The 26710-nt window shown below is 39.5% G+C and overlaps 1 protein-coding gene across 4 annotated transcripts in view; it reads left to right on the plus strand.

Annotated features, from left to right (window-relative positions):
- trpm3 (transient receptor potential cation channel, subfamily M, member 3) overlaps positions 1–26710 on the plus strand; it is a 116216-nt gene that overhangs the window by 83091 nt on the left and 6415 nt on the right. The window contains exons 10-23 of one of the 4 annotated variants that reach the window (XM_063490645.1): positions 4249–4349; positions 4653–4787; positions 4870–4920; positions 9762–9902; positions 11744–11773; positions 13143–13435; positions 14610–14838; positions 17625–17828; positions 20073–20213; positions 21406–21534; positions 22137–22388; positions 23676–23850; positions 24311–24439; positions 26061–26211. In XM_063490645.1, coding sequence (XP_063346715.1) covers positions 4249–4349; positions 4653–4787; positions 4870–4920; positions 9762–9902; positions 11744–11773; positions 13143–13435; positions 14610–14838; positions 17625–17828; positions 20073–20213; positions 21406–21534; positions 22137–22388; positions 23676–23850; positions 24311–24439; positions 26061–26211 — 2161 coding nt within the window. The remainder of the gene's footprint in view (positions 1–4248; positions 4350–4652; positions 4788–4869; positions 4921–9761; positions 9903–11743; positions 11774–13142; positions 13436–14609; positions 14839–17624; positions 17829–20072; positions 20214–21405; positions 21535–22136; positions 22389–23675; positions 23851–24310; positions 24440–26060; positions 26212–26710) is intronic. The other 3 variants (XM_063490646.1, XM_063490647.1, XM_063490648.1) reach the window with 3 other exon arrangements.

The following is a 26710-nucleotide window of genomic DNA, read 5'->3' on the forward strand; positions in this document are numbered from 1 at the left end:
GTCTAGATTTCTGCCAAAACATTCTGATGGTAGAGTCAGAATTTGATGTAAACAGCATGAAAGCATTGAGCCTTCCTGCCTTTTATCAATGGATCAGTCTGCTGGTGCTGGCATAATAGTGTGGGGGTATTTTCTTGGCTTGCTTAGTGCCCCTTAGTACCAGCTGAGCATGGTTTAAATGGCCCAAGCTACCTAAGTATTGTTGCTGAAAATGCCCATCCCTTTATGACCACATGCAGTATAAAGCATCTTCTGATGGCTGCTTTCAGCATGATGCCACGTCACAAAGCTCAAATCGCCTCAAACTTTTTTCTTGAACATGACAATGAGTTCAATGTATCCAAATGACCTCCACAGTCACCAGATCTAAATCCAATAGAGCATCTTTGGGATCAAGTGAAACGGAAGATTCACATCATGGATGTGCAGCCAGCAAATCTGTAGCAACTATGCTATCGTGTCAATATGGACCAAAATCTCTGAGGAGTATTTCCAGCACCTTGTTGAATATATGCAACAATGAATTAAGTCAGTCCTGAAAGCAAAAGGTGGTCCAATCTAATGCCATCAAGGTGTAACTAACAAAGTGAGTGGTGAGTGTATATTTAGGTGTCTAATTGTTTAAGTAATTACTTAAACATAAGGGGGTTGCAGCTCTAGTTTCCCAACAGCTACAGTATTAAAGCCATTACAGGCAGGCTTACAGTGAGCTCAGCTTTCTCATTTTGTATGCTAATTAAAAACCTGAGATAAAAATAACACCTGTAAAATCATCAATTAGCGCAAACACAGCTGCTCATTACCTCTGTGGCCAGAGACAAGTAATTCCAGGATGACACTGCCAGTCCCCAGTAAGTGCCCTGTCTTCTGTGGCATTTTCTTTGAAGAATATATTTGCATTTAAGTTGCACTTATGAAATACATTTTCATGAGGTAAAAAAGTTCTTTGTGAAAGCCATATATCATCTAAGCACAGCTCATGTTGTAAAATATCTTATATTTACACATGTACAGAACTTTATGTGGCATGGCCATTCAAGGGCTGCTGTCATGGCCAAAAGATTTTGGCACTGACATCACTTTCAAAACTTTGGACCACGAGGAGTTTAAACTCTCTTTTAAAGGAGAAACACTGATTACTCTGGGACTGCACATCAGATCACCTTATAAAATATCTCATAAATTGCTCCTCAGAGACAAGCTAATAGTGATTTAAAGGCTCATATCCTTGTTGTTTCCTCCTCCGTTTATCACACTGCAACGCATTCTATTTAATCAGCATGACAACATGAGGACTGACACCGTGAAATATGCACAAAGAAATACTGAAGAACAAACCATTATGACCAGCCCTGCGTCATGTGCTGTTGGTCTTTGCTGTGACAGTAAAACACTTCACACCCACTGAGTTATGGACTACAAGACTTCTAAAGTAGCTCTGGCACTGAGAAGTTTACATTTTTAGGGTATATCCCACAACAGCCCTTTCCTGTTTAATGGTTTGTTCCTCTCCAAATCATTGTTTGTAAGTATTCATTAATACTGGCCATGAATGCTTCACAAGTACTGCCATTTTTGAGATGTTCTGAACAGTTGTCTGGGCACAAAAATTTGGAACTTGGAAAAAAAAAGCTCAGTGTTTTACAACTTCCCATTCTCCTAGATCCAATACATTGACTGTGAGTGGACATAATGCTTTGGTTCATGAGCGTACAGTTGTAAAAAGGCTCATATTCAAGCTGTTCTATAACAAATTCCTATACATTTGTTAATAAGAATGAAAAATTACTAACGTAAACCACACACACACACGAGTGGGAGAGAGAGGGGATCCATGGATCTATTTGCTCAATTGGTTGTTCAGTAGGTTGTATTGATTGTGGTTTCTGTTGCTTCTTCTATGCTCACAGGAGATTGCATGCATTTTCTCTTCCTGTCTCTCTCACACACACACACACACACACACACACACACACACACACACACACACACACACACACACTAGAGACTAGAAGTACAGACATCATGCCTGCATGCCAAGGATCAGTGATTCCTGTGGGAGTGCTTAGAAATTCAATACATATGATTGGCTGTCTCAGGAATTGTTCCCTAGAGGAACATGCCAGTCCACAGACAAGGAAAAAGTGCAAAAGAGTAGCTTGCAGTGATGATGAATAATTTCTTTGGCCCATTCATTAATTATCTTCATTCCCAACTCTTTTTCTCTCATCCTGTTACCTTTTCTATATATACATAAGGTTATTGTGTTTAATGAGATCTGCTATTCATGTCTATTCACATTGTTAGAGAAGCTTTTGTGAATAAGTGAACGAAGAAAGTGAAATCAAAGAGCAAAAAGGCAAAATAGCAAAAAGAACATAATTAAAAAGAAATTAGAAAAATTAAAAATGAGTTAGGGGCAAAATTGTCTTATGGTCAACAGCACGGGGGCCATTTCAGATGCAATTCTCATTCTGCAGCTGCGTGAATGAGAATGTTCAAGGCTTTTAGTGTAAAATGAAATCGGTCACATCCTGCCTGAGAGCTTTTTAAAACACTGGATTAGACTCCTTCGCCAAGGAACTAAGCCACCGCCTGAGGCTCAACAAAAAAAAAAAAAAAACATCACAGTCAGGAATGCACAGAGTGGAGCGAACTGAGCAAGAATCGAAGAAAGAGAATTTAAGGGGTGAGCGCGAGCCTCTGTGAGAAAGATAGAAAGATTAAGAGAAGTGGAAAGAGACATCGCAGAGAGGAAACAACAACTACACACAGATGGTGCAAGTGTGGTGAGGTGGGAGTAATTGATGGCCTGCTGTCTGGGGTAGTCAATATCCTAAAGATTGGGTACATAAAGTCAGTTGACTTCAGTCCAACCCTGCAGGCAGAGAGAATGAAGTCACAGGCCTTTGATAAAGCAGGACCTCCTTTCCTTTTAATATATACATATATCCCCTAAAACTCCTATTAGTGGGCGCTGCTTATTATCAGTGGGACTCTGTCAGAACTCACTCCATCAAGCTCTAGTGATGCAGCACAAGCCTTGAAGTCAGAGAGAGCAGGCTGTAAAGTGATGATATTGGGATTCTTAATAAAAATCACACCATCTTGTCAAACCAGGGATATTATTGTGCTTTAACTTACAGTTCATTTGTCAGAAGGCTAAAAAATCAATTTCTTCCTTTATGTTTTTCTTGTTTTTCTCTGTTTACACTATGCTAAAGTATTGTTGGGAACAGCAGGCTGTGATCTTGTATTACGTCTCATTAGTCAGCATTTGCTGAAATGTGTTGGTACAAACAGGTACAACGACAAAAAATAATATCTCTCATGGACTGACTGTCTAGTCACTTCAAATGCTGTAAGTGCTTTTTTTTTAATGCAACCTTGAAAAACTGAGTTAATTCCAAAATATTAGATGACAGAAAACAAGAGGGGAGAGAAAAAGGAAATGACAGGAGTCCATGAATACATTCGAACCACAGTGCAATTTCATTATGATATTAATTTCAGTCACAGTCACCATTTAGAGGAAAATAGCTCAACAGATTTACACAAATCTTGTAATCAAGGTATTTTTTTCCACCCAGCATTACACTCAATTTAATCCACTCACACTCTTTTGTTATTATTATTATCATTTTAATCTTGCATTTGCATACAGTGGAGTTCTTTTACTTTGTCTTCTAGTTATGTTACTGATATGTTTTCTGGAGGATCGAAGTGAAGGATCAGAGTACTGTAAATGTTTTTGGACACAGAAATCAAAGGAAAAATGTGTAGTCCACATTTTCTGCAGGGATGAGGTAGAGTGTTAAAGAAATGCTTATATCAATGAGTAAAGACGGGTTCTTCTGTTTTACAGACAACAAGCGCAGCAAAGGCACAATACTATTCAAAAGAGCTTCAAGTAGACCAAACCTTCGTCTTGTCACAATAACATTTTGCAGTTTAGCCAAACACTTCAGCAAAATAATTCATGAGCATTAACCTTGGCAGTCCCACTGCAGCACTTTACAAATATACAAAGTCTGTAGAATAATAAATCAACACAACGTCCATTTAGAATAATCATAAAAAATTATTTATTTTTGTTGATTCTGACATATTGATGTTGATATATGCACATATATGCAGTGAGGATATACTAGAAATAGGAAAAGGCTGAATATGGTTCAAATATGTATTTAGATTTTATAGCTGTGTTTCTCCTAAAGAAAAACTTATATGTGTAACAATCCATACCAGGTGCTAATGCTTCAGCCCCAGATCAGCTGAGTTTGGCTTTGGCGTGGAACAGAGTGGACATCGCACGGAGTCAGATCTTCATCTACGGACAGCAGTGGCCTGTAAGAAGCAGATACAGTATAAACCAGAATATATGTCATATATACATACTGTGTTATTACTTATATTCACAGGATGTTTGAACCTGATTTATTCGCACTGACGCGATGAAACAGGCTGTTAAAAAAAATGTGTGTCTCAACTCTGAATTTCACAGTAGTTGAATTTGAACTTAATACTAATACTGTTCTAATAATTATAACAATAATAGCTCATGATGCTCAAAGTTGTTTACATGAGAAGAAATACTCGATGCAGTTCTTGTGTATAGGATGTGGTATCACTGTATACTGTGTATGTCCTAGGTTGGTTCCCTGGAGCAGGCGATGCTGGATGCCTTAGTTCTGGACAGAGTTGACTTTGTCAAGCTGCTGATTGAAAATGGAGTCAGCATGCACCGTTTCCTCACTCTTTCCAGGCTGGAGGAGCTCTATAACACGGTAATGACAAGCATAAAGTGGTGAAAACACGCTTTAAAAAAACCCAAAAGTCATTCTGTTACTTCTTTCTTTCTTTCAACAGCGCCATGGACCATCAAACACGCTGTACCACCTCGTCAGAGATGTCAAAAAGGTATGACCATCACTGCCGTCCCAGTAGCTCTGTTGCTGTTCAGTATGGGAATGTGGTATATTAAAGAAGACAAGTTTGACTCCATAGAGTTGCAGTTGCTTTTTTTGTGGTGTGTGTTGTTATGCTGTTCGCATCACTCCATATATATCTACATTTTGCACTAGTTGCTGTAAAGTGCAAATAGAGGCCGGCCGGCTTTTCTTTTTCAGCTGGAGTTGCGGGCTGCAGTGGCTGTGTAGTGCTGTGCACGACTCTCATCCCTCTCATGATTCCTCAGTTTCCTCTTTTCTTTATCAAAGGCACACACCACCACGGTAAACAAACACTACATGTATTAAATATTGTTTTATCCACAGAACTCGGAGCAATACTGAGCAAAGTGAGACCACAGTGGAAATGCTGCAAGGCTGAAGAGCTTAGTAGTCCCACAGTTTGATTTAGTTTTAACTTGTATTTTAAATGGCCTGTAACTTGATTTCTTGAATAGTGATAGTTGAGACACAAGGTGATTCAGAGAGCTTTACGGGGGGTGATAGAAAAACACATTTGTAACATTTAAATAAGGGATGTCAAACTCATTTTACATTGTGGGGAACATGTCCCCACTTTGATCTTACGTTGGCCGACCAGTGTGAAGAAGTGTAACTACACATTTAATCTGTGAGATATTTTAATATAGGAAAAAGAAGTGTAATTTCAGCAGCATGTCTCAGTTTTTGTACATGATAAAGAAATGCTGCTTCAGTACATTAAAAAATGTGTCGGCATGACTTTGGGCTTAAATTGTAAGGAAAAAATGTGTAAAATGACAGAAAAAGCTCTGGCATGTTTACTATATATTAGATAGCAAAAAAAAGCTTAACACCCCCCCCCCCCCCCCCAAAAAAAAAAACAAACAAACAAAAACAAAACAAAAACAAAACTTCTATGGTGCCTTAAAATTGCTCATGATAAAAGGTGACAGCATATATTTTACATTCAGCACATATTATAGTTTTGAGAGATGATAGAGAGGTCAACAACCATTACCATTAGCATGGAGACATGCTCATTAATTATAGTGTTACTAATTGCAGGGACGCCACATGCACCTCTGAAAGTGTCTGTAATCTCCCCTCCTTTACTTCTTCCCCTATCTTTGCACAAACTTCGATCTCATGCTGGTGTAGAAAGCAGGAACACGCAGCGTACAGTAACTGCCATCTCACTGCACCATTTCAGCAATGTGCAAAACATACACTGTAGTGCATGGCATAACGTTACCATCTCCTTTCTGCAGAGCTGTGTGTAATTGCAATAGTGTTGCTGAGTGTTTGTGTGTCACTGTTCTATCATGGTATGGTGCTAATTAGATTTAAATTTAGATCTTCATGTCATAGCTGCTTCCTTTCTTTCTCATTGGTCTTTGAAGACTGTTAGGCTTTACCGCTGGCATTTAATGGCTATTAATTAGATTCAAATTGCAGGTGTTTTGCTAATATCAGCGCTATGGGTGAATGCAGGCTTTGTTCAAGTTCAGTCTGCAGATCAAGAAAAGGGATCGTCATAGAAATGGGTTTTTGTACTACACCTGCTAAATAATCAAATGAATTGCAGAGTAAATGAACATTGTAGCTTTATGTACAGTTTTTGACTTTAGTGTTGCTTTTCAAACAGGGGTTGGGAAGGCATCCTAATGTAGTAGCAGTGTGCTTTTTACCCTCAGTTTGCCTTGCTATTTACAAACTGAGAGCTCAGGAGATAGCTAAGAAGGGTAAGAAATGTGGATCCAGTGCACAGCACAATATATATTTCACCAATGTCTTTACAATTATCATCAGAGAGGTTCCCATAGTTTGGACAAAAGGTACCTTTGTCAAAGCACCTGGTTTAAACTATAGCAGTAAATGTTAGAGGCAAATTTTAAAAGTTTCAGTTAATCATTAGTAAGTCTGCTAGGACTCAAAGCTAACTACACAAGAATATTAAGAACTGTTCTGTAAGAGCTCAGAGTGTATTCATAGAAGCTATTAGCTTGACCTTTACACCACAGGGAATTACAGGAGGGATCAACAGCTACTTGCTGGTACATGTGTATATACTGCACACTCAGCAGATTTATTAGTGTAAGAGAGTGGAGAACAATTATTATTGAAGTTATTTAAAAGAAAATAAGTACATGCCATGACTTTTCCAACATCATTGATCCTCTTTGAAAATTTGTCTTCAGGTAAAGGTGATATAGTCAAACAAACAACATGCTAGTGCATCTCAAAAACTTATCATAGTGTGAAAAAGTTCCCTTTTTGTTTTTATTTTCCTATTATGGCTTATAGCTCGTGAAAATACAAATTAAAATATTTAATTTCAAATTTGAGCAAATCACTATTCAAACAGTATAAATACAGTATAAATATTTGTGAGTGCAACCACAATCACAGAGACGCCTGCTGACTTGGCAGTTGTCCAGATAACCTTCCACAAGGAGGGTAAGCCTCAGAAAAGGCTGCCTAGTTGCAGAGTGCTGTAGCAAAGCAAATTAATCAAGAGTTGCCTGGAAAGGAAAAGTTAACCAAAACAGAGATGAGAAGACTGTCAAGAAAAGTCAGTTTAACAACTTGGGAAAGCTTCACAAGGACTGGACAGAGGCTGGTATCAGTGCATCAAGAGCACCACACACAGATGTTTTTAGGAAAAGGTTTTCAACTGTTACATTTCTAATATCAACCCACTCCTGAACAAGAGACAATATTAGAAGTCTCTTACCTGGCCCAAGGAGAAAAAAAGAACTGGACTGTTGCTCAGAAGTGCAAAGTTCTTTTTTTTTTCTTTTTTTTTTAGATGAAAGTAAATTTTGTATTAGATTTAGAAATCAAGGTCAAGGAGTCTGATGGAAGAGAGGCACAGAATCCAAGCTGTCTGAAGTCCAGTGTGAAGTTTCTGCAGTCTGTGATGATTTGGGATCATCTTCGGTTGTTGGTTGTCGTCGGTGGATTGTGTTTTACCAAGTCCAAAGTCAACACAGGCATCTACCAGGAGATTTTAGAGCATTTCATGCTTCCATCTTCATGGAAATGCTTATTACTTTTCATTTTCCAGCAGCACTTAGCATCTGACTTGAAATCATTTACTTTACATTTACATTTACATGAAAGTTTACCTGTTTGAATTAAATTAGATTGAAAAAAAAAGTTTTTCACAATACTCTCATTTTTTGAGATGCACTAGCAGAGTTCGGTCCAGAGTCCTGTAGATACCTACAAGTCTAACAAGGGACATAAAAAGGTCTCTAAATTGTTTGAATTAAATCGTTCAACTGGGCAGCCTCAGTAAATTTAGGCAGTGAGCAGTCTCAGTTAGCCACCTCCAACTATTTTGTCACATGAACTGTGACAAAAGAAGAATGGGGCTGAATTCTTCCACAGCAATGTGAAAGACTGATGAGCTCATTCAGAAAACTATTACTAGAACTTAAACGGTTCTACAAGGTTCAGAATCATGGGGTGCATTTAGTTTTTCACAGGTTTGTATAGGTAAAAGACTTTTGGACTAATGTTCTCTGGGCTCAGATTTGAATTGCATCAAAAAAAAAATTGTGGGTGAAATTTGAAACGGTGACTGCAAGAAAACTGAAAGATTTATGCCTTTAAATTTACAAATTCCCTTGAGCACACAGAGGTTAATCCTATTTAAGTCTTTTGTGTTGGGTTTTTTTGTACTTACTTTTACCACAGAAGAATATCAATTACTAGCAATTAAATGTTAGAAAAGATGAAGAAACCACATTTTAGAATCAAATGCTTTCTCATTTACAAGTGCTAAAAAAGTCAACAGTTTCTAGTGGATATACTTATTTTCATCCATGAAACAGTGATGAGTAGCACACAGAGGATTTTTAGGATACCACATCTGATTGAAGAACAGTCACAACAGGTAACTGGTGTCTCAAAGGAGCAGTGGCTGCCAGGATAATTGCTGCAGGGTTGATGTTGAGGGCATGAGGAGGAGTAGCGAGTGTCGACATGGTTATAGTCCACATGTGAAGGTGCTTCTGTTTCAATAGTGAGTCTCACCTTCCATGTTAATAGCTGCCTGTCTATCTTTCCACTCTCTTCCAGGCTAATGAGTCATTTATACTTTCCTTCTCCTTTCTTCTCCTCGAGACTGCATTGAACCTCACTGTGAAGATCTCATTATATGCCTAAATGCAAATTATGACAAATCATTCACTTTTTTTTTTTTTACATGCTTTGTAATTGTCCTCAGAAATTACACTCTCTAATTCACACTGCACCTGAGATTTAATTCTCTCCTCATTTTCAGCTCCTCTATTGAATATAAAAGAATAAGTTACACTTTGGGGCTTTATCGTGTCACATTGTAGAAAGCGTAATAGGATCCCTGAAACTGTGATCCTTTTTTTAAAAAAAGCATTTTTTTCATTTTTTTGCTTACAGTATTGATAAAACTGTTTCACGTTTCTACATGGAAAACAAGACCCATGCAAATATCAAAAGCCAAACAGAACAACAGTCTGGTTGAGACAACAATTTATTAAAGAGACTGAAAGAGAGATCTTACCCGAGAGTTTCTGTGTATCTCATTTCTCCTGCTCTTGCTTATCATGCCGTTTATTCACTGACATTATGTGTTCTTTCCAAGCAAGAGTATCCAGGGTTCAGTTGGATCTACTTCAAGGTGAATCAGATAATCAAGTTTTCTTTCATAGCCAAAAACAGTTTGATATGGATTTTGTGCAGTGAGTGTATATGGCTGTGTGATTTTGTTTTGTACTCTTGTTTCCCTTCCTGTGTTAATCAGTCGGTCTGGGTCGTTGCCTGTTAACCCTGTTTGGTTTTTAGGGAAACCTGCCCCCGGACTACCGGATCAGCCTCATTGACATTGGACTGGTCATTGAATACCTCATGGGCGGGGCATATCGGTGTAACTACACCAGGAAGAGGTTCCGAACTCTATACCATAACCTCTTCGGACCCAAGAGGGTGAGTGAATGAGTCTCACCTGAATTATCCTCTTAGTGTTTAATCAATTTCAGATCTACTGTCATTAATCCAAGGAGCAACACCAGTTAAATGAGCCTCATTATCAAACTTGTCCTCACCAGGATAAGAGGATAATAACAGCAAATTGCAGTATATTTCTTATACTAACATATTTATCAGGGAGTATAAAGGTCAGCTGCGCTTTGCAGATGGTATTTAATTAACTTTTGGATGCAAGTTTTGATGATTTTGACCTGACAAATGACAGAAAAGAAGATCTGCAGTGGGACGTCAGTGAGACACATGACCTTTTTTGGACAAAAAGATGGGAGCGGTTTTTAGTAATTTTGTTTTTTATCAATACCAATTCCAGAAAAATATTAGTCTGAAAGTACAGCAGAAAAATAGGTAAGAATAAAAATGACTGAGTGAGTCCAACATTTATGCTGCACTTTTTGAATTTATCAGAAAAACCAGAGTTACAACATGAAAAAAATAAACAGAAATCCCCCCACGGTCACAGCAGAGGGCCGCTTCTTCCTGAGCCTGGTTCTGCTGGAGCCTTCTTTCTGTTAAAAGTGTCACCAAGCAGTGGCCTGTGATTTGGTGCTATCTAAATATATCTAAGTGCATAATTACTTATGTAAGTGTAATTGCCTGAAATTAGAAAAAGGCACCAGTATGTTTAAGGGATTGATTTTGGGTTTCAACTGAGAAGAATTTAGTTAATATGCACATACTTACACAAAATTAGCTTTTATTTGTGTGTTAGGGTGCTGTTGATCAGCACAGGTTAAATATATGAGCATTGCTTCCCCTGTTATTCATTTACACATCAAGTAAAGTAGGAACACAGCATGCCCTATCATAAGCCTAATGCAACAAACCATCTTTGTGTAGCGGTTGCTCTTCATTATCTGCCGTCATCATCATCAAACTGCACACAGTTCATTACAACCCCACCAGCAAGTTATCTTGGTGATTAGTACAACCAAAGTGACAAAGTGATCTCTGAAATCGTGCTTTGTTTGATGGTTGTGTTTTATACTGCTGCACATGTTGCACATTATATACATTTCACATTCTGTTTTCTCATTCTGCCTCGAAAACCTGCACACTTGTGAGGAAAATGTAAACATGCATAACTGTATAAAACACAATACTTAATGATGCACTTTGGTATTTGCACATTCAGTCGTGTGATTGTGAGCGTTGTGTGCAAGTGTGTATGTGAACCTTTGTGCATCTGTTTATCTTACTGTACAAGACTGCATGGTAGCCACAAAGCAGCTGGAAAGGCACAGATAACGTTTGAGGTAAGAAACAGGAGAGACAGAGCAAGGAGGCAAAATGAGAGAGAGAGACAAAGAAAGACAGAGTCACCCCCACTTTAACTGGGATTTTCTAGACCAAGTGAATGCACAGCCACATAGTTATGTGCATGCACACATAAACACATGTTAAGGAAGAACAAAGTCTTGAAATAGATGTTGATATCAGAATCCCCACAAGAGATTTGGGTTATTTTTACCAACTCAGATGATGGCTCATGAATACATAATTCATACATGCCCTGCTTTAATGCAGATACACAGTACTGTACCAGATCTACAAATATAAATTCATTTAATACATGCAAGCAGAAAAGGATTAGATATTATTGCCATATTTACAGTCACTCAAATGAGCACAAAGTGCTATCCCTCAATATCGGTTCCATTTTGAAGCATGCAAATAAAAGTCAGTGATTTACTCAAGTCTTGTGCTTAAAAAGTAAAGTGTGCTATAAAATACATTCAACAAGGTCTCGCTGTGTGTTAATGTTTCTTTTTCATTTCTAGCCCAAGGCTCTGAAACTGCTGGGGATGGAGGTGAGTCTTGATCCAATCATGGTTGTTATTTAGTCATTCCTTCACTGCTCCTAACCCTTATCTCTCAAGCCTCCTCACTTAACTGGTCTACAGTTTACTCATCTAAATAAGTGTGCTCATGTGTGCCGTGTGCCTCTCAGTTGATGAAGGGAAGCTCTAGATGTATATTTAATCTATTTTGCTGGTTAATTTTATGCATTTCTGAGTCAGCTGAGTGCTTTTCACACAAACAGCCAATAAAACAAAACAAAGTCATTTTGGTTTACAGCTTTTTCTCAGGTTTATGGACTTTTTAAAAAGCTGGAGACTCATGCTCCAGACAGTTTAAATGCATATATATCTTGCAGTACATTTCAAAGCAGTCCTGCTGTATTCAGCTGAATAAGCTATGGATGACCTGATCAGATTTATGTGGTATGTGGTGTAGTTTCTTAAAGCTTCACAAAGCACTGTGTCTCAGAGGTATTTATACGCATGGAACAAACATTCCTTTGTTTTTCTGTATGTTGTGAATTTATCTCCCCATGTGTCGGTGTGTGTTCTCTGTTGTTTTTGCCACACCATTACCTTTCTATCTTCACAAAGCCTATTTATCATCTAGCCAGTATGTATGTCAAAAATGCTGCTGTTAAAAGGTGACAGCTGTGATCCCTGAAGGGTTTCTTTTGTAATACTTGCAATCATTTCAAGCATTGCAATAATTTCATTTCTGAATATCACTGAAATTTGCTAGCTTATACTAGATATTTGTCACTATCTGTAATTGCTGAATATTTTACTGCTCTGCAATCTTTTGTGTCCAGCTGATCTCTTGCACTGAAAGTTATTTTTCAAATGGATTTAGCGGTTTTGAACAGTGTAAATGTGAAATTATGTCATTTAATGACTGACTGGCAGCAGCTATGTCTCCAGAGACAGAGAGCCAACTTGGTGAAAAGCCAATAAATTTACCTCTTGCAAGGTTTTTTGCCATTAATTGAACTGAAACTATATTATAAAGAAGTTAAATTATATTTAAAATCTTGTGGAGATGTACATGAGCCCATACCCACTCTGCGTTATCTAGATTGCTTAGTATTTAGCACATTGTGCTCTAGCTTGTCTCTTCAAAATATGACTTTCCATGCATTTATAGAAGATTAGTTTAGGCGTCTCGATGCAGTCGAACCAAAGTGTTCTTCAGAGGTTTACATCATGTAAAACTTTCAAATTTCTTGGGTGACACTTGTGATCAGTATTACAATCCAAACCACATATATGCATAATGTTTTCCTTCTATACAAAAAAGATCTGAAAAATCCCTGAGAAATACTTTTATACAGATGCTTCTGTTTTCCCTTCAATTTCACATGTTATTGATCCCCACTAGGATGACATGCCAATCCGAAGAGGTCGTCAGAAGACGACACGTAAACGAGAGGAAGAGGTGGACATCGATTTGGACGACCCAGAAATCAACCACTTCCCTTTCCCCTTCCACGAGCTGATGGTGTGGGCTGTGCTCATGAAACGTCAGAAGATGGCGCTGTTCTTTTGGCAGCATGGTGAAGAGGCCATGGCCAAGGCCTTGGTGGCATGTAAGCTTTGTAAGGCCATGGCACACGAAGCATCTGAGAACGACATGGTGGATGACATTTCCCAGGAACTAAACCACAACTCTCGGTGGGTGACATGATATATTTTCATGTTATCCCAATCTCTCTCCATCTGGCTCACTCTTTATCTTTCCCTCCCTCTGCTGGCTTATGTGGTTTAAACAGGATATTCAAGTATAGTTTTATATATAAATAATATATATTGTAGTACTTAGAAGAGCTGGAAAACATGGAAACATTTCTGCTGTAAATGATTAATGTAAAGCTGAGCTAAGAGTCTAGACAGGAGCGTCTACCTCATACATCAGTATATGTAGGTGGATGCACATACACACATGCCTTCCCTCATACAAACTGACCTGTTTCAGACTAGCTCTCATGGGATGTAAGTGACACACATAAAAAGATCTAATAACATGCATCACCATTAGTTAAGGTTGGGCATCTGAGATTGAGGTAATGCCTGAGATGAACACACACATTTGAAAAGATAACCTTGTAATTGGCATATTTGGAGTTAACTTTCCAGACAATATTTGGATTCCTGAGTGAGTTTGTATCATATTCAGGATCATATTCAATTATGAACTAAACATTTTTTATTCATCCTTTGTACAGGAAGCTGTTAATACTGATATATATATATATATATATATATATATATATATATATATATATATATATATATATATATATATATATATATATATATATATATATATATATATATATATATAATAATATTCTAGCAGCATTAGTGGCTTCATGTACAAAGGATGAATTTTTTTTTTTAGTTCACAATTGAATGTGATGCTGTAAAAAAATGAATGTCCTGAAATGAAGGTATGAAAAAAGTATTGTGTAGGATTTTGGAACCCAATTAAAAATTTGATATAAGCGATGGTACTGGTACAGATGTTGCTTTGAACATCTGAGAAAACTGTTGCGTTTCTGCATGTATTTGTGTTGGCCACATCATATTTCTTTAATTTATCAAAGATATGTTGAATTTAATATTATCCTTGTAAGTCATCTAAACATTCACCTTGTAACCAATTCACACCGCACAGTTTTTATGTTTGTACATGTGTGTTATGCCATAATAATACCCTCAGACTTGGGGCCAGATGGCCAGCAGCGTTATGACCAGTTAAATTACATTTTCACTTTTAGACAAAGTATATTACTGTCTTGGTTCATGACTCAGTGTGCTTGTATACATACTTTATATATTTTCCCAGAGAGTTTGGCCAGCTGGCTGTGGAGCTCCTAGACCAGTCCTATAAACAGGATGAGCAGATGGCCATGAAGCTGCTGACATACGAGCTGAAGAACTGGAGCAATGCCACCTGCCTGCAGCTGGCTGTAGCAGCCAAACATAGAGATTTCATCGCTCACACCTGCAGTCAGATGCTGCTGACCGACATGTGGATGGGGCGCCTGCGCATGCGCAAGAACTCAGGGCTGAAGGTAGTACGCATCGGGTAGATGGTTGAGTAGAAGAGTCTGTGCATTTAAAAGCAATGTCCTACTCTAGTGTAAGAGATTCATGGTTGTATCCCCTCAGACTGCCTGTAAAGTAATGAGAAACCCTGTCACCTCCCTGGGAAACTTGTAGAGGTGGCCCAAATTGCTCCAGTGTATCTGCTGAGTAGGAAGGGTGTGTGGGGATGTAAAGCAGAGATTACCTATCAGTTACTCTGTAGGTGATATACCTACGTAAGAAGTAAAACCTGCCTGTAGTCAGCATAGCACATAAAATATAAATATACCGTAACTTTCAAGTAATTTAAAAGCAGTATTGCCATGATATAGCTTGTCTGTCAGAGTGCTGGCATGCATATTTTTCAGCTATAAGATGGATAATCTGTACGTACCTTTGTCATGCTTCAGAGATTTTTAAACTCTTGAATATCTCTTATGAGTTATAGGCTGCAGACGATGTGTGCAACAAAATGGAGGAAGTCTATAATGGGGACATAATATACAATGATGTAGTTATGTCCTTGTTTCATCTCATGCACGCTGTGTGCATGTTTATCCTCACTAAATACAATTGGCCTGAACCATACGAGTGAAAAATTAACCTAATCCAGAAAGTTCTGTTCACGGGGAATTATAAAGGTCAAATGAGGAACATGCTGAAGGGGCTATGATGAGTCATTGTTCAGGATTTAGAGTGCGTGCTGGACTGTGAGGAGTAGGCAGGTCACCACTGGCGGTAAAAAGAGTACGCTATCCACACCTGCCTCTCAGTTTAGCAAAGACTTACTATTACTATTACTATTACTATTACTTATCAGATGGCTAGATACTGGACAAATCTGAACCTACACCTGGATTGGTTAATACCAGAAAATTATGTAATATCAGATGTTTCGTGTTCTCAGTCACTTTGGTCTTCCAGGGTGACCAGCGACACCATTTCATAGCAGATTAACATCTTAGGGTGAGTTTATGTAGGTGAAATGATGTACTGTACTTAAAGATCAACCCAGTCAGGGTTGCTTGTGATGGTGGGAGGAATGGCCATCCAGAGAAAAGAGGTTTATTGGACAATAATAAGCTCGACACTGTCAGTGTGATCAGTGCCGGACTGCTGGCTGAACTTCTGCCACAACTTAATTAGTATAAGCCTTCACAGCCATCTTTTTAGGTCAGAGGGGACGGGAGAACTGAACTTAATTTAGTCACAAAAAAAACCCTTGAAACGGGGTGCAATGTATTTTACATTGACGCTCGTGCAGTGAACACCCCTTTTAAGTCAAGGAAAAGCTTTTAGTTAAGACTGGTGGTTAAGATTTGAGCAATATTTGCTCATGTGGGTCTCCAAGACATCTGGTGGTAGAGTGATAGGAGGGAGCTGCTCAGTTCAGAGGTTAGACTTATTTATGCTGAAGAGTTGCACTGGGATTTGCTGAAGGCTGAGATCACACTCATTCATACACCGAGCGAGGGGAGTGATGGGTCCGGCTTTCTAGCATCTCAGAGCGAGAGGATACTGCAAGTGCTTTAAGTGTGATTTGGCCTTTGCAGGAGAGCGAGAGAGAGAGAGAGCGCGCGAAAGAGAGATAGAGAGAGCCCTACTAAGGCAAACTCACTGGAGCAGTAAGACAGAAAGAAAAAAAAAAGTGGAAAAAACAAACAAACCGAGATGCATCAAGGAATTTTTGAAATACAGAGAGTATCATTGTTAAAAATGTTGTCATAATCATCCGTGTGCACAGCTTTTGAATGTATTTATATCACAACTGGAAACTGGAAAGATTTCAGTGGACTGTAAGCTGTGCACTGCTTTCTTTTTCTTTTTTTAGTGTAAAGCACTAAAACTGCTTTAAACATATAGGTGGCGCCAGTGTCCGGCAGCCTCGCCTCTGTCAGTGCGCCCCAGGTCAGCTGTGGCTACAATGTAGCTTGCTATTGCCAGTGTGTGAATGTGTGTGTGAATGGGTGAATGACTGAATGTAGTGTAAAGCGCTTTGGGGTCCTTAGGGACTGAGTAAAGCGCTATACAAATGCAGGCCATTTACCATATAAACAGACTTTACTTACTTACCTTATACATCAGTAAGTAATGGTGCGGTTGCCTTAAACACCCTCATAAAATCAGGGATGCTACCTGGTTTACTGTGATCCTTTTCATATTCTATATTTAATCCATGCTACTCATCTAACCATCTAACTTTACTGACAGCTGTTTTGGTAAATTATTGTATCCGTTTTTAATCTTAGCCCTTAACATATTTATGACGAAACAAACAAAAACTAAAATTTCACTCTTAAGAAAAAGATAACTCATTACCCTGATTTTCATCTTTTTCTCTTATTCTTTACTTCCCACTGTGATCGCGTTTGACTTGCTCTTGCTTGCCTATTAGCTGCTGAAGTGTTTACAGCACAGATGCGTGTGTCCCCGTCATCCATCTTGGCAGCACAGGATTCTTGCTGCATGTCCAGACTAATGCCTTTATAATTGACCTCCACCGTTAGACTAGCTGTTGTAAATACCACAGCTTTGTCATTCAGCTAAGTGCAGGTCAGGACACGATTGGGAGGTGTTCGTGAGAGCAAATGCTTTATTATGTGAGGTTCACATGTGTAAAATAGAGCGATTTTGAAGGTTTTTTTGCTCCAGACTCTTTGTGTCCTAATTTCCATGGTGCCTCTCATGAAACTATAGCATAATACTCTGTGATTTGTCACTTCCAGCTCTTCCCTCCACATCCACTTCCTGTCTCCCTCATTTGATCACACAGGTAATATTAGGGCTGCTGCTGCCACCATCGATCCTGAGTCTGGAATTCAAGAACAAGGACGAGATGTCCTACATGCCCCAGGATCAGGAGGCCTACCTGCAGGAGAAGGAGGAGGAGGAGCCTGAAAAACCAGTGAAGGAGAAGGAGGAGGAAGACATGGAGTTCACAGTAAGATCTTACTGTGAGGCGCAGTACAACTCCGTGGTGAGAGAACCCACCTCAGCCCTGCATAGTCAGAATCTATACACATATTCAAACCATGCACACACAAACACACACGCTTTGTTCGATCTTAAAACTGCACCCAACCCTGATACTGTTTCCTTTTGTAAATATCTCTTGTGGGCAAGTTTTTAAACAATGTCGGTGCTGTCCACAATGAGATGACGCTACACACGCTCAGACACGGATATATGCACACAGTTCTCCATGCACACATATTTGTTTCCCTATTCTGGCCAGCTGGACACTTCCTGCCAAATTGGCCTTTCTGTTTCTCATCGTCTCAGCAAAGACATGATTGTGGAGTTGTAGCGTCTCAGTCTGTCGCCGCTTGTGGGTTCCCTCGTGTATCTTTCTCTTTCCGTCTATCTTCTCCTCTGTTTCTCTCTCAGCCTCCCCCCTCTTTGCTTCCCTCTCATTCTCAGCCCAGCTCTCTCTTTGCTTCTTTATTACTTTTGCTTTCTATCTTTTTTCCTGCAAATCTCTCCCTCCCTCTTTCCCCCTCTCTCTTTTTCTCTCTCTCTCTCTGGTTCTTTCTCTCTTTTTCCCTTTTTCTTCAAGCTCAGGTCTGATTGAGGTACAGTACTGTATGCTAGCCAATTGCTTCCCCTCACTCTCTACCATCAGTGATGGCTTGCTGCAGCATACCACTCAGCATGGCGGCTGCTGAGCATGGGAGGCCCAGGCTTTTGCATTATATAACCATGTCCGCCTGCTGCTGCAGAGCTTAAATCATGCAAAGTCTGAGCACCTTCTCCCAGCTCACAGCAGAAGAGTTGGTCCATCTGCATAGACACAAAAAGTACCGAAGAATTAGAACTCGCTCCATTTCAGTCCAGGTCAGTTCTAGCGACGATGCCAGGATCCAGCTTGTGTGTTCGAATGAAGACTGGAATTTGAAAATCAATTTCAATGCACAAACTGAATCTGTGGCTGTCGCGTGAAGTGGCTGAACTGAAGTTGAATGTCTTTCAGCACCACTGTGCATATTTTCCATCTTGCATTGAGCAAGCCAGCAAGCCAGTGCAAACATTCACGAAATGGGTCTTTTTTTTTACACTTGCAGTCCTTGAGGCACTCTGGCGTTAAACAAAGATGCCCCGCTGATAGAGGATGTACTTGTAAAGAGCCCCTTCCTGTTGCCCTGGCTTCTGACTGCACAAATGCACCTTCAGTTACTTATGAATCACACAAAGATTCATACATATATACACGGACTGCTACACCACAGAGGGAGATTGTATTTTCGTGATATGATGATCAGATGCTTGGCATAGAACACACTGTAATGGATGTAAAAGCCTGTCTGATAGCTAAAATGCATGTTTAGTGCAGTTAAGGCATGGTGTGATTTACACACTGGCGTCTGAATTTGTTCATCCTGAAGGCCCTGTCTGTGTGTGCCTTGGAGAAAACTTTAGCTCTATATGTTTCACATATTTGGGGCATAAAACAAAATAGAAATCCTCTAGTTCTTACTAAAAGTGCTCCTTTTCTTCCAATTTCATAGAGGTGGTTTTTATGACGAGTCTACCTGTTCAAAGCCCTGGGATGTACACCGACTCCTCATTGCATATTTGAACCATTTAGACCAGCTTTAAAACTTTAAACGTTGCCCAGGTCTGTTATGCTTGTCGACTTAGAATACAATTCCTCTCAGAGGTCTGGTGTTGCTTTGACATTAAGACCATGACCCATAAAAAAGTGGGCTCCGAACCCTCTCTCATGGATAAGGAAATGTGTCACAGATTGAAGTGAGATATCTATGTCTTATCTTTCCTTTTTTCTGTCTTCTTCCTGTCAGTACCTTGTCTCTTTTTTGCCTCCTAATTGTTGTCTGAGACACAATCCATGAGTGTCCATGTCTGCGTACTACTCTGTTACCAGCCTTCCAGCCTTCACCCAAACTCCACCTCAAACACACATTTCACATTTTGGAATGATTGCATTGCTTGTGCTTGCTTCTTTAATTATGATATTAAAACAGTGCTGTAGCCCATAATTTAACCCTCTCCCCCCTTCTCCCTTTTCTCTGTTATTCAACTCTTCCTCCTCCATCCCAAATACTCATCCTCCTATCCATCCTTCCTCTGCATCTCTACCGACTCCTCCTCCCCCACCTTTCCAATCCATCACATTTCCCTCTTCCCACACTCTCCATACTTTAAATCCTCACACCTCTCACTCCTTCCTCCCTCGCTCCATGTGGGGTTTGCATTCGCCCAGGCAATGCTGGGCAAAGTAACCACAGAGACATCCAGAAAGAAAGATGTTGAGGAGGTTCAGAACCGCCACCGCCTTATCCCCATGGGACGCAAGATATACGAGTTCTACAATGCACCAATTGTCAAGTTCTGGTTCCATACGGTCAGTGTCGGTTTCAGCAGCACCACCTACATGCTCTGCTTCCTGTTGCTACTGTCACTGCTTACTGTATTTCTGCAACAGCATCAAAAGCCTATACTTTCACGCTGCCTCCATTGTCATTAACCTCCCGTTCCAACCTGACATTGCCTGGCTTGACGGTGTGGGAAAGTATAGTATGAAGTAGATCTGGAGGCTGATGGAAGCAGCATTGAGAGAAAAGTATAGGAGGATGAGGGTGGGTAAGGAATTGAATCACACAAGAAGGCTTTTTATTGACAGTGTGAATATTGACTAAAGTTTCTGGGCCATTGCCACTAGGTTAACTACTACAATATATAAATATTAAATTAAGCTTTGGATTTTTAAATTATCTGTTTTAATAGAGCAGCTTACATGTAGAATCTGTAACTGTTTATGTATAGCTTGTGTGGTACAGTATCTGCCTATGAGCGTGTGTGCTATGTTTGATTCTGGCTCATTTATTATTTTTCCTTACCCAATCTTGGGCTGCCTCAATTTGCTTGCCCAGTGAAAACATCTCTTTAGCACCGGCAGGGATTTCACTGTTTATTTATGCAGAGAAAATATTTTCACTGCTCTTTGTTTCATCCTGTTTTCCTCTCTCTGGCTATTCGCTCTCCTTCTCTTCTCCACCCCCCACCGTCTTACCCCACTTCTCCTTTCTGCCCTTCAGGTTAAAGAGAAATACTCTGTGGTGCCTTTCAACTATTGCAGATGTGTTCTCTGAGCCAAAATGGAGTTTTTAGTCTTGTTCCCAATGTAGATTTATACCTATGACCTGATGTGTGCTGTCCAGGTTTAATAATTAGCTATTGTGTGAAGCAAATGTGCATGTGTAGAATGAACATTGGTAGAATGCTTGTTTTACAGATGGAAAAAAATATGCGTATAACCAGAAAGCCAACATGGTTTTTAAAAGATTCAGGAGACACATAATGGAGGTACCTTGACCCCAAATATCTTTTATCAAAGCCTGAAAACTGCATTAATGGGAGGTGCAATGAGGGTCAGGCCTTCACTCAATATGTGTTTAATTTGGGCAAACCCCCTTTCACTGAATCTGTTTGCAGTGAGATAATTGATCTTCATTCGTGTAGAGTTTGCTAATGTGTCTGAAGCGCACAAACTCATAACCATGCTGATTTTTCTCTGCTGTTGCATCACTATGCAGATGGCATATGTGGGCTACCTGATGCTGTTCAACTACATTGTCCTGGTCAAGATGGACCTGTGGCCTTCTCCTCAAGAGTGGATTGTTATCGCTTACATCTTCACCAATGGCATAGAGAAGATGAGAGAGGTACAATAGACTATACATGTAGACCTGTCGTGACCTCTCTAAGCAAGTCTTCCCTACCGGCCAGCCAACTGAAGACACAAAGTGTCTCCGGCAGCTTATTTAGTGAGTTCAGTGGTGGAGGGCAAAGGCTAAGCATGATGTCCATATCATCTAAGTCTCATAGCAAATAGGTAAAATGTACATATATCAGAGAAATAGAAGTAAAAGAGTGTTTCAAAGGGGAGGAGAATGGTAGTGGAGATGCAGGCAGGCCACAGAAATGGGAAAACCATGAAAGCAAAAGAGTAAAGTGAATAGAATATAAAGGTATGTGGCCATATTATGTTCATCCTCTGTGGCTTTGTTTGTACTGTAAGTATATGAAATGCATTCATCATTGTGTCAGCTCATTCTGAGCTGTTAGATTCTCCGATAGGTGAACTCATGCTGCCCTCTTATGGTGGTTCTGATAGAGTGCATTTTTCTGTTGTGCTATTTTTGTCACTTTTTAGGGTCACTGTTTATTTTACCCTTTAGCGTCTGTATTTAATTAATGCCATTTTCTGTCATCTCTGCATTACAGCATCCACATTTCTGTTCATTTTCCTCTGATCGCTGTTTAGATCCTGATGTCTGAGCCGGGAAAGTTGTTACAGAAGGTGAAGGTGTGGCTTCAGGAGTACTGGAACATCACAGACCTCATGGCCATCCTCATATTCTCTGTCGGCATGGTGCTGCGTCTCCAGGAGCCACCGCTCATGAGTTATGGACGGGTGATTTACTGTGTCAACATCATCTATTGGTACATCCGGCTGCTCGACATCTTCGGAGTCAACAAGTACCTGGGTCCCTATGTGATGATGATCGGCAAGATGGTGAGAAGAGGCAGGGGAAGTCAACTCTGTGTGTTTAGGCTTCCCTCTTATAATCTGCAGTATTTTTCATATTTTCCTTCCATTATCTGGCCTTCATTTCTATCTGTTTACCCTCTGACTTTGCCCAACATGATCTATACTGACTGTAGCAGCTTACTGAGTTTGATGATTGCAAAGGTTTAATCTGTAAGTGGTAAACAAGCTTCTGTGCCCCTTAACTTTATTGTTTGATCGTAGAGAGCTCAAGATCAGAGCCGATACAGACATGGAGATAAAACAACGGGGGGAGGGGGATCAAAGAGCCAGTTCTGTATCTTTCTGATCCTCGACCATCCTGGGCATGCCCCTGTTTACCGCTGGACACAGACTCTTTGATATGAAAATCAGCAGTTAGTTAGAGTTACTTAAATTGACAGTGATTTACTCAAATAATTTGCATATGTGACGAGCAGGTTTGAAGCCAAAGTTGTTCACGGGCATAAACAGGGTTTTTTTTTTTCTGGCTCTGAACAAGCCTCAGGGGACTGACTACACATGCAAGCACTTCCTGTCCACATACAGTAAAGACAAATGAGTGTGTTTCACCTAATTTAATATAAATCTTTTTAGATTTATCTTATTATCTAAGTAATTGTGTCATTTTTTCATTACACCACCACTGCTTTTACTTGGGCTCAGGTTTAACCATCTGTCGGTGAGGTGCCAAGCACTTATCTATGCAGGCTAATAAAGCTAATAAAGAAATGTAAAAACTGCATTGTAGTTACAGCCAAAAGTATCAACTGTGTTCTTACTAGTGTTGATGCTTTATTCTGCCAAAATACGTGTGCCTTGCGCTTTTCTTTTCTTTTAGTAATAACAACTTTGGTGACAGCTGTAGCTCCAAATTTGCTTTAACAGGGTATCTGTATGCAAGATGAGCGACAGTCTGAGTGCATCAAAAAAATGCACAAAAGTGTTCGAAGGATAAATGAGCCCAAAGGGAGAGTGTCCCCTTCAGCACTGAAAGTGCTCAGAGATTGCTCTAAATTAAATGCATTTTAAATATTGACTTCAGGCTTCGTTCCAAAACAAGTTAAATTGAATTTCAGTTGACCAACTTAGGCTGGGAAGAATAGTAATCAAAAAATGCAAATTCAGACCAACTGATTTTCCTGCAGTGACAGACACCGCTCATTACCTATTTCCCCATCCAGTGTCATTATTTTCAAAATATCCTGTCCCCATTTTCTCTTTCCTTTAACCACTCACCTCTTCCCTTCTCCTCTTCCTCTCTCCCTCTGTCAGATGATCGACATGATGTATTTTGTGATCATCATGTTGGTGGTGCTGATGAGTTTTGGGGTGGCACGTCAAGCCATTCTCAACCCTAATGAAGACCCATCCTGGATGCTAGCCAGGAACATCTTCTTCATGCCTTACTGGATGATCTACGGAGAGGTGTTTGCCGACCAGATTGACCGTAAGTTCAGGGGCGAGAGTGTAAGCTGTTAGACAAAATGCGTTTTTGTAAATTCGGGGGAGGAATGACGGAAGCAGTATGACTGAAAACACCAGTCTCAGTATGAAATTAGATATCATTTTCACTCATTTCTTCACAGCTTGAACTATTACTTGAAGATGTTTGTGTGTGCGCGCGCATGTGTGTGTGTGTGTGTGTGTGTGTAACACATACATAATAAAACTGTTTTCCTCAGAGACTAATTGCATCTGCAGTCATGTAGAGAGTGACATTCTGACTCAATAAATTATAAATAGACTGTGAGAAGTGTGTATGTGGAAATGTCCAGAGAGTGAGAGTGCGTTTTGTGTGCTGCTCCGTTCTTATCTTTTTGTGTGGTAGTATTTGGTGGTGTGTACAGAATGTGAGGAGTGGCCCAAAGAGAAGAGATCTGAAATAATGTTTTCATTCTTTGTTTCAGATATGCATAGTAGGAAGGTACAGCAAAGGCTGAATGAAAAACTCTGGCTGGTCGAAAATTACTTACGCACTCATGGAACCTGGCGTAATAATGGTCCATCCCACATTGCCCAATGCAGTCAAAATCCCAGTAAATCTATAGTTATAGAACTTAATTTAACCACATCTACCTCTCCCACCTCTCCTTCATCATCGTCACATTAATGCCATGTCATGCCCACTGCTACCACTAGAGGACCACTTGATACAAAAGTGTGCATGCAGCTCCATGCTCTAAGGCTGAAGTTGCCCTCATGTGTTGGCATCTTGGGTCAGCTACTGAATATCAGCAGTGTTTTCTACAAATAACAGAGCCTATTTTAAAAGAATCCAAAACTCCTGATTCCCTGACACTATCAGTCTTCTCCAGATCTTTTATTGAGACAACTAGTAGCTTGACCTGAGGCCATATCCTGCAAGCAACTTTAGACTCACAAATTTTTGCACTGGTTGGCAAATGGTAATGTTACATGGCAGCAGCACTATTCAAATGTGTCTGGTCTTTGTTTTTCGTAGGCTTTCACATCAGGAGGAAATATCAAAGTTTAAAATTTTGATATTCCTTTGATGTTTCTTATCCTCTTGTTGTTATTCTATTTTTAATTCGTCCCATTTGAAGAAGTGACCCTGCCATGACAACTCCATCTGTCACGTTAAACCATGTCACCCTCCCCTTACGCCGGCTCAGCTTCTCACCGAAGCAATTGCAACATTGGAGAAATATTTCAGCCGATAAATCCGACATTTAACTTGACTAAGCACTAAGACTCAAACGCTAATATGACATCACGCAGGAATAAAAACAAAAGCATCCACACATCAGCACCACAACATATTTATTAACCACCTCTCATCATCTATAATCTGTTTTTTCAAGTGGTTCAGTTGTCAGAGTTTTTAAATCCAAATTTTTTTGAAGGTTAAAAAAAATTAAATGGAAAAATTACTTCAGTTCTCTGTCTTTGGGCTGCATTGCGTGAAACAATTGAGCACCAAGCAATGATGAGTATGAGTAGAATGAATCTCAAAAGCAAACAAACCAACAACAAATGCTGAATGTTCCCCAGATAAGCCACAGCAACTGAACCATCACAGATGGAAAAAACATTCTAAATACATCTCAAATGATTCAGAACAGTCAACCATTGCTGAATGAAGCTATGGCTCGCATATGTGACAATATATTTTAAACACGGACGACATGTTTAAATATATTGTAAACGCAAACTGTGGTGACACATGACAAATGTGTTTTTTTTCTGTGTATGTGTGTATTTTGTTATCAGATGCACATCTGTGTACATAAACCCCTACCATTATGATTTCCACTCTCTCCTACCGCCACTTTAAGAAAAGAAGCATAATGATGAATTATGCTTCTTGTTTGTTTGCAAAATAAGGAAAAGTGCATTTAAAAAAAAAAGAAAAGAAAGTATTTTGAGGTCTGCTTGTCTCTTTTAGTTGATCGAGTATACATTGGAATGTTTGATAGTTTCTTCAATTTTCTTAGTTTTTCTTTTATTTTAATTCTGATTATATACAGTATCATCTGTTTGTTATCTGTTATGTGTCTGCATGTATTTCATTTATTTTTCGTGCAAAACTTTCTTCTGAAATATTATTAATGATGAATGGATGTCTTTATCTAAACATATAGTTTGCCTTCTACTAACTTGTTCGCTTGTTTGTATTTATTTTGTGGTGATGCGCAGCCCCCTGTGGGCAGAACATCACTACAGAGGACGGTGTGGTGGTGGCTCTGCCTCCGTGCAAGACGGGTGCCTGGATTGTTCCAGCGATCATGGCCTGCTATCTGCTGGTGGCCAACATACTGCTGGTTAACCTGCTCATTGCTGTGTTCAAGTACGTAAAACCCTCCAATAGTTTTAGCTTTTGCACTTTAAGTAGACACCGCAGTGTTTTAGAAATGCAACGAAGCACGAAACTCAGTTATTTTTGGCTGCAAGAAGACAGAAATTATTTATTCTTGTCCTCTAGCTCTCATAAGAAAGGATCACAAAGATGAGGATTCATCTTAGCAATATTAAATTGTTTTTATTGATGTTTTTTTTTCTTGATATTCAAAAAAATGGCATCACATGTAGCTTGTATTTGGGCACTTCTAAGAGGCTGGTAGCTAATTATATTATCACAATGGGATGGTGCTTTTTCCACATGGACATTATCAGACTAATGGTCGGTTGCTGCTCTTTTATATAATCAATGAAGCAAATGCAGTCGTCCTCTTCTCTGCATTAGTGTTATTACTAAAAACGCAGACAATATAAGACACAACAGTTAAACTGAAGGTTTAGTCAGATTTTCTCCTCAAAACTCTCTTGATTCGGTTTATTTTAGCTTA

This window comes from Pelmatolapia mariae, linkage group LG12 (genome assembly GCF_036321145.2).
Source record: "Pelmatolapia mariae isolate MD_Pm_ZW linkage group LG12, Pm_UMD_F_2, whole genome shotgun sequence".
Lineage (NCBI taxonomy): Eukaryota > Metazoa > Chordata > Actinopteri > Cichliformes > Cichlidae > Pelmatolapia > Pelmatolapia mariae.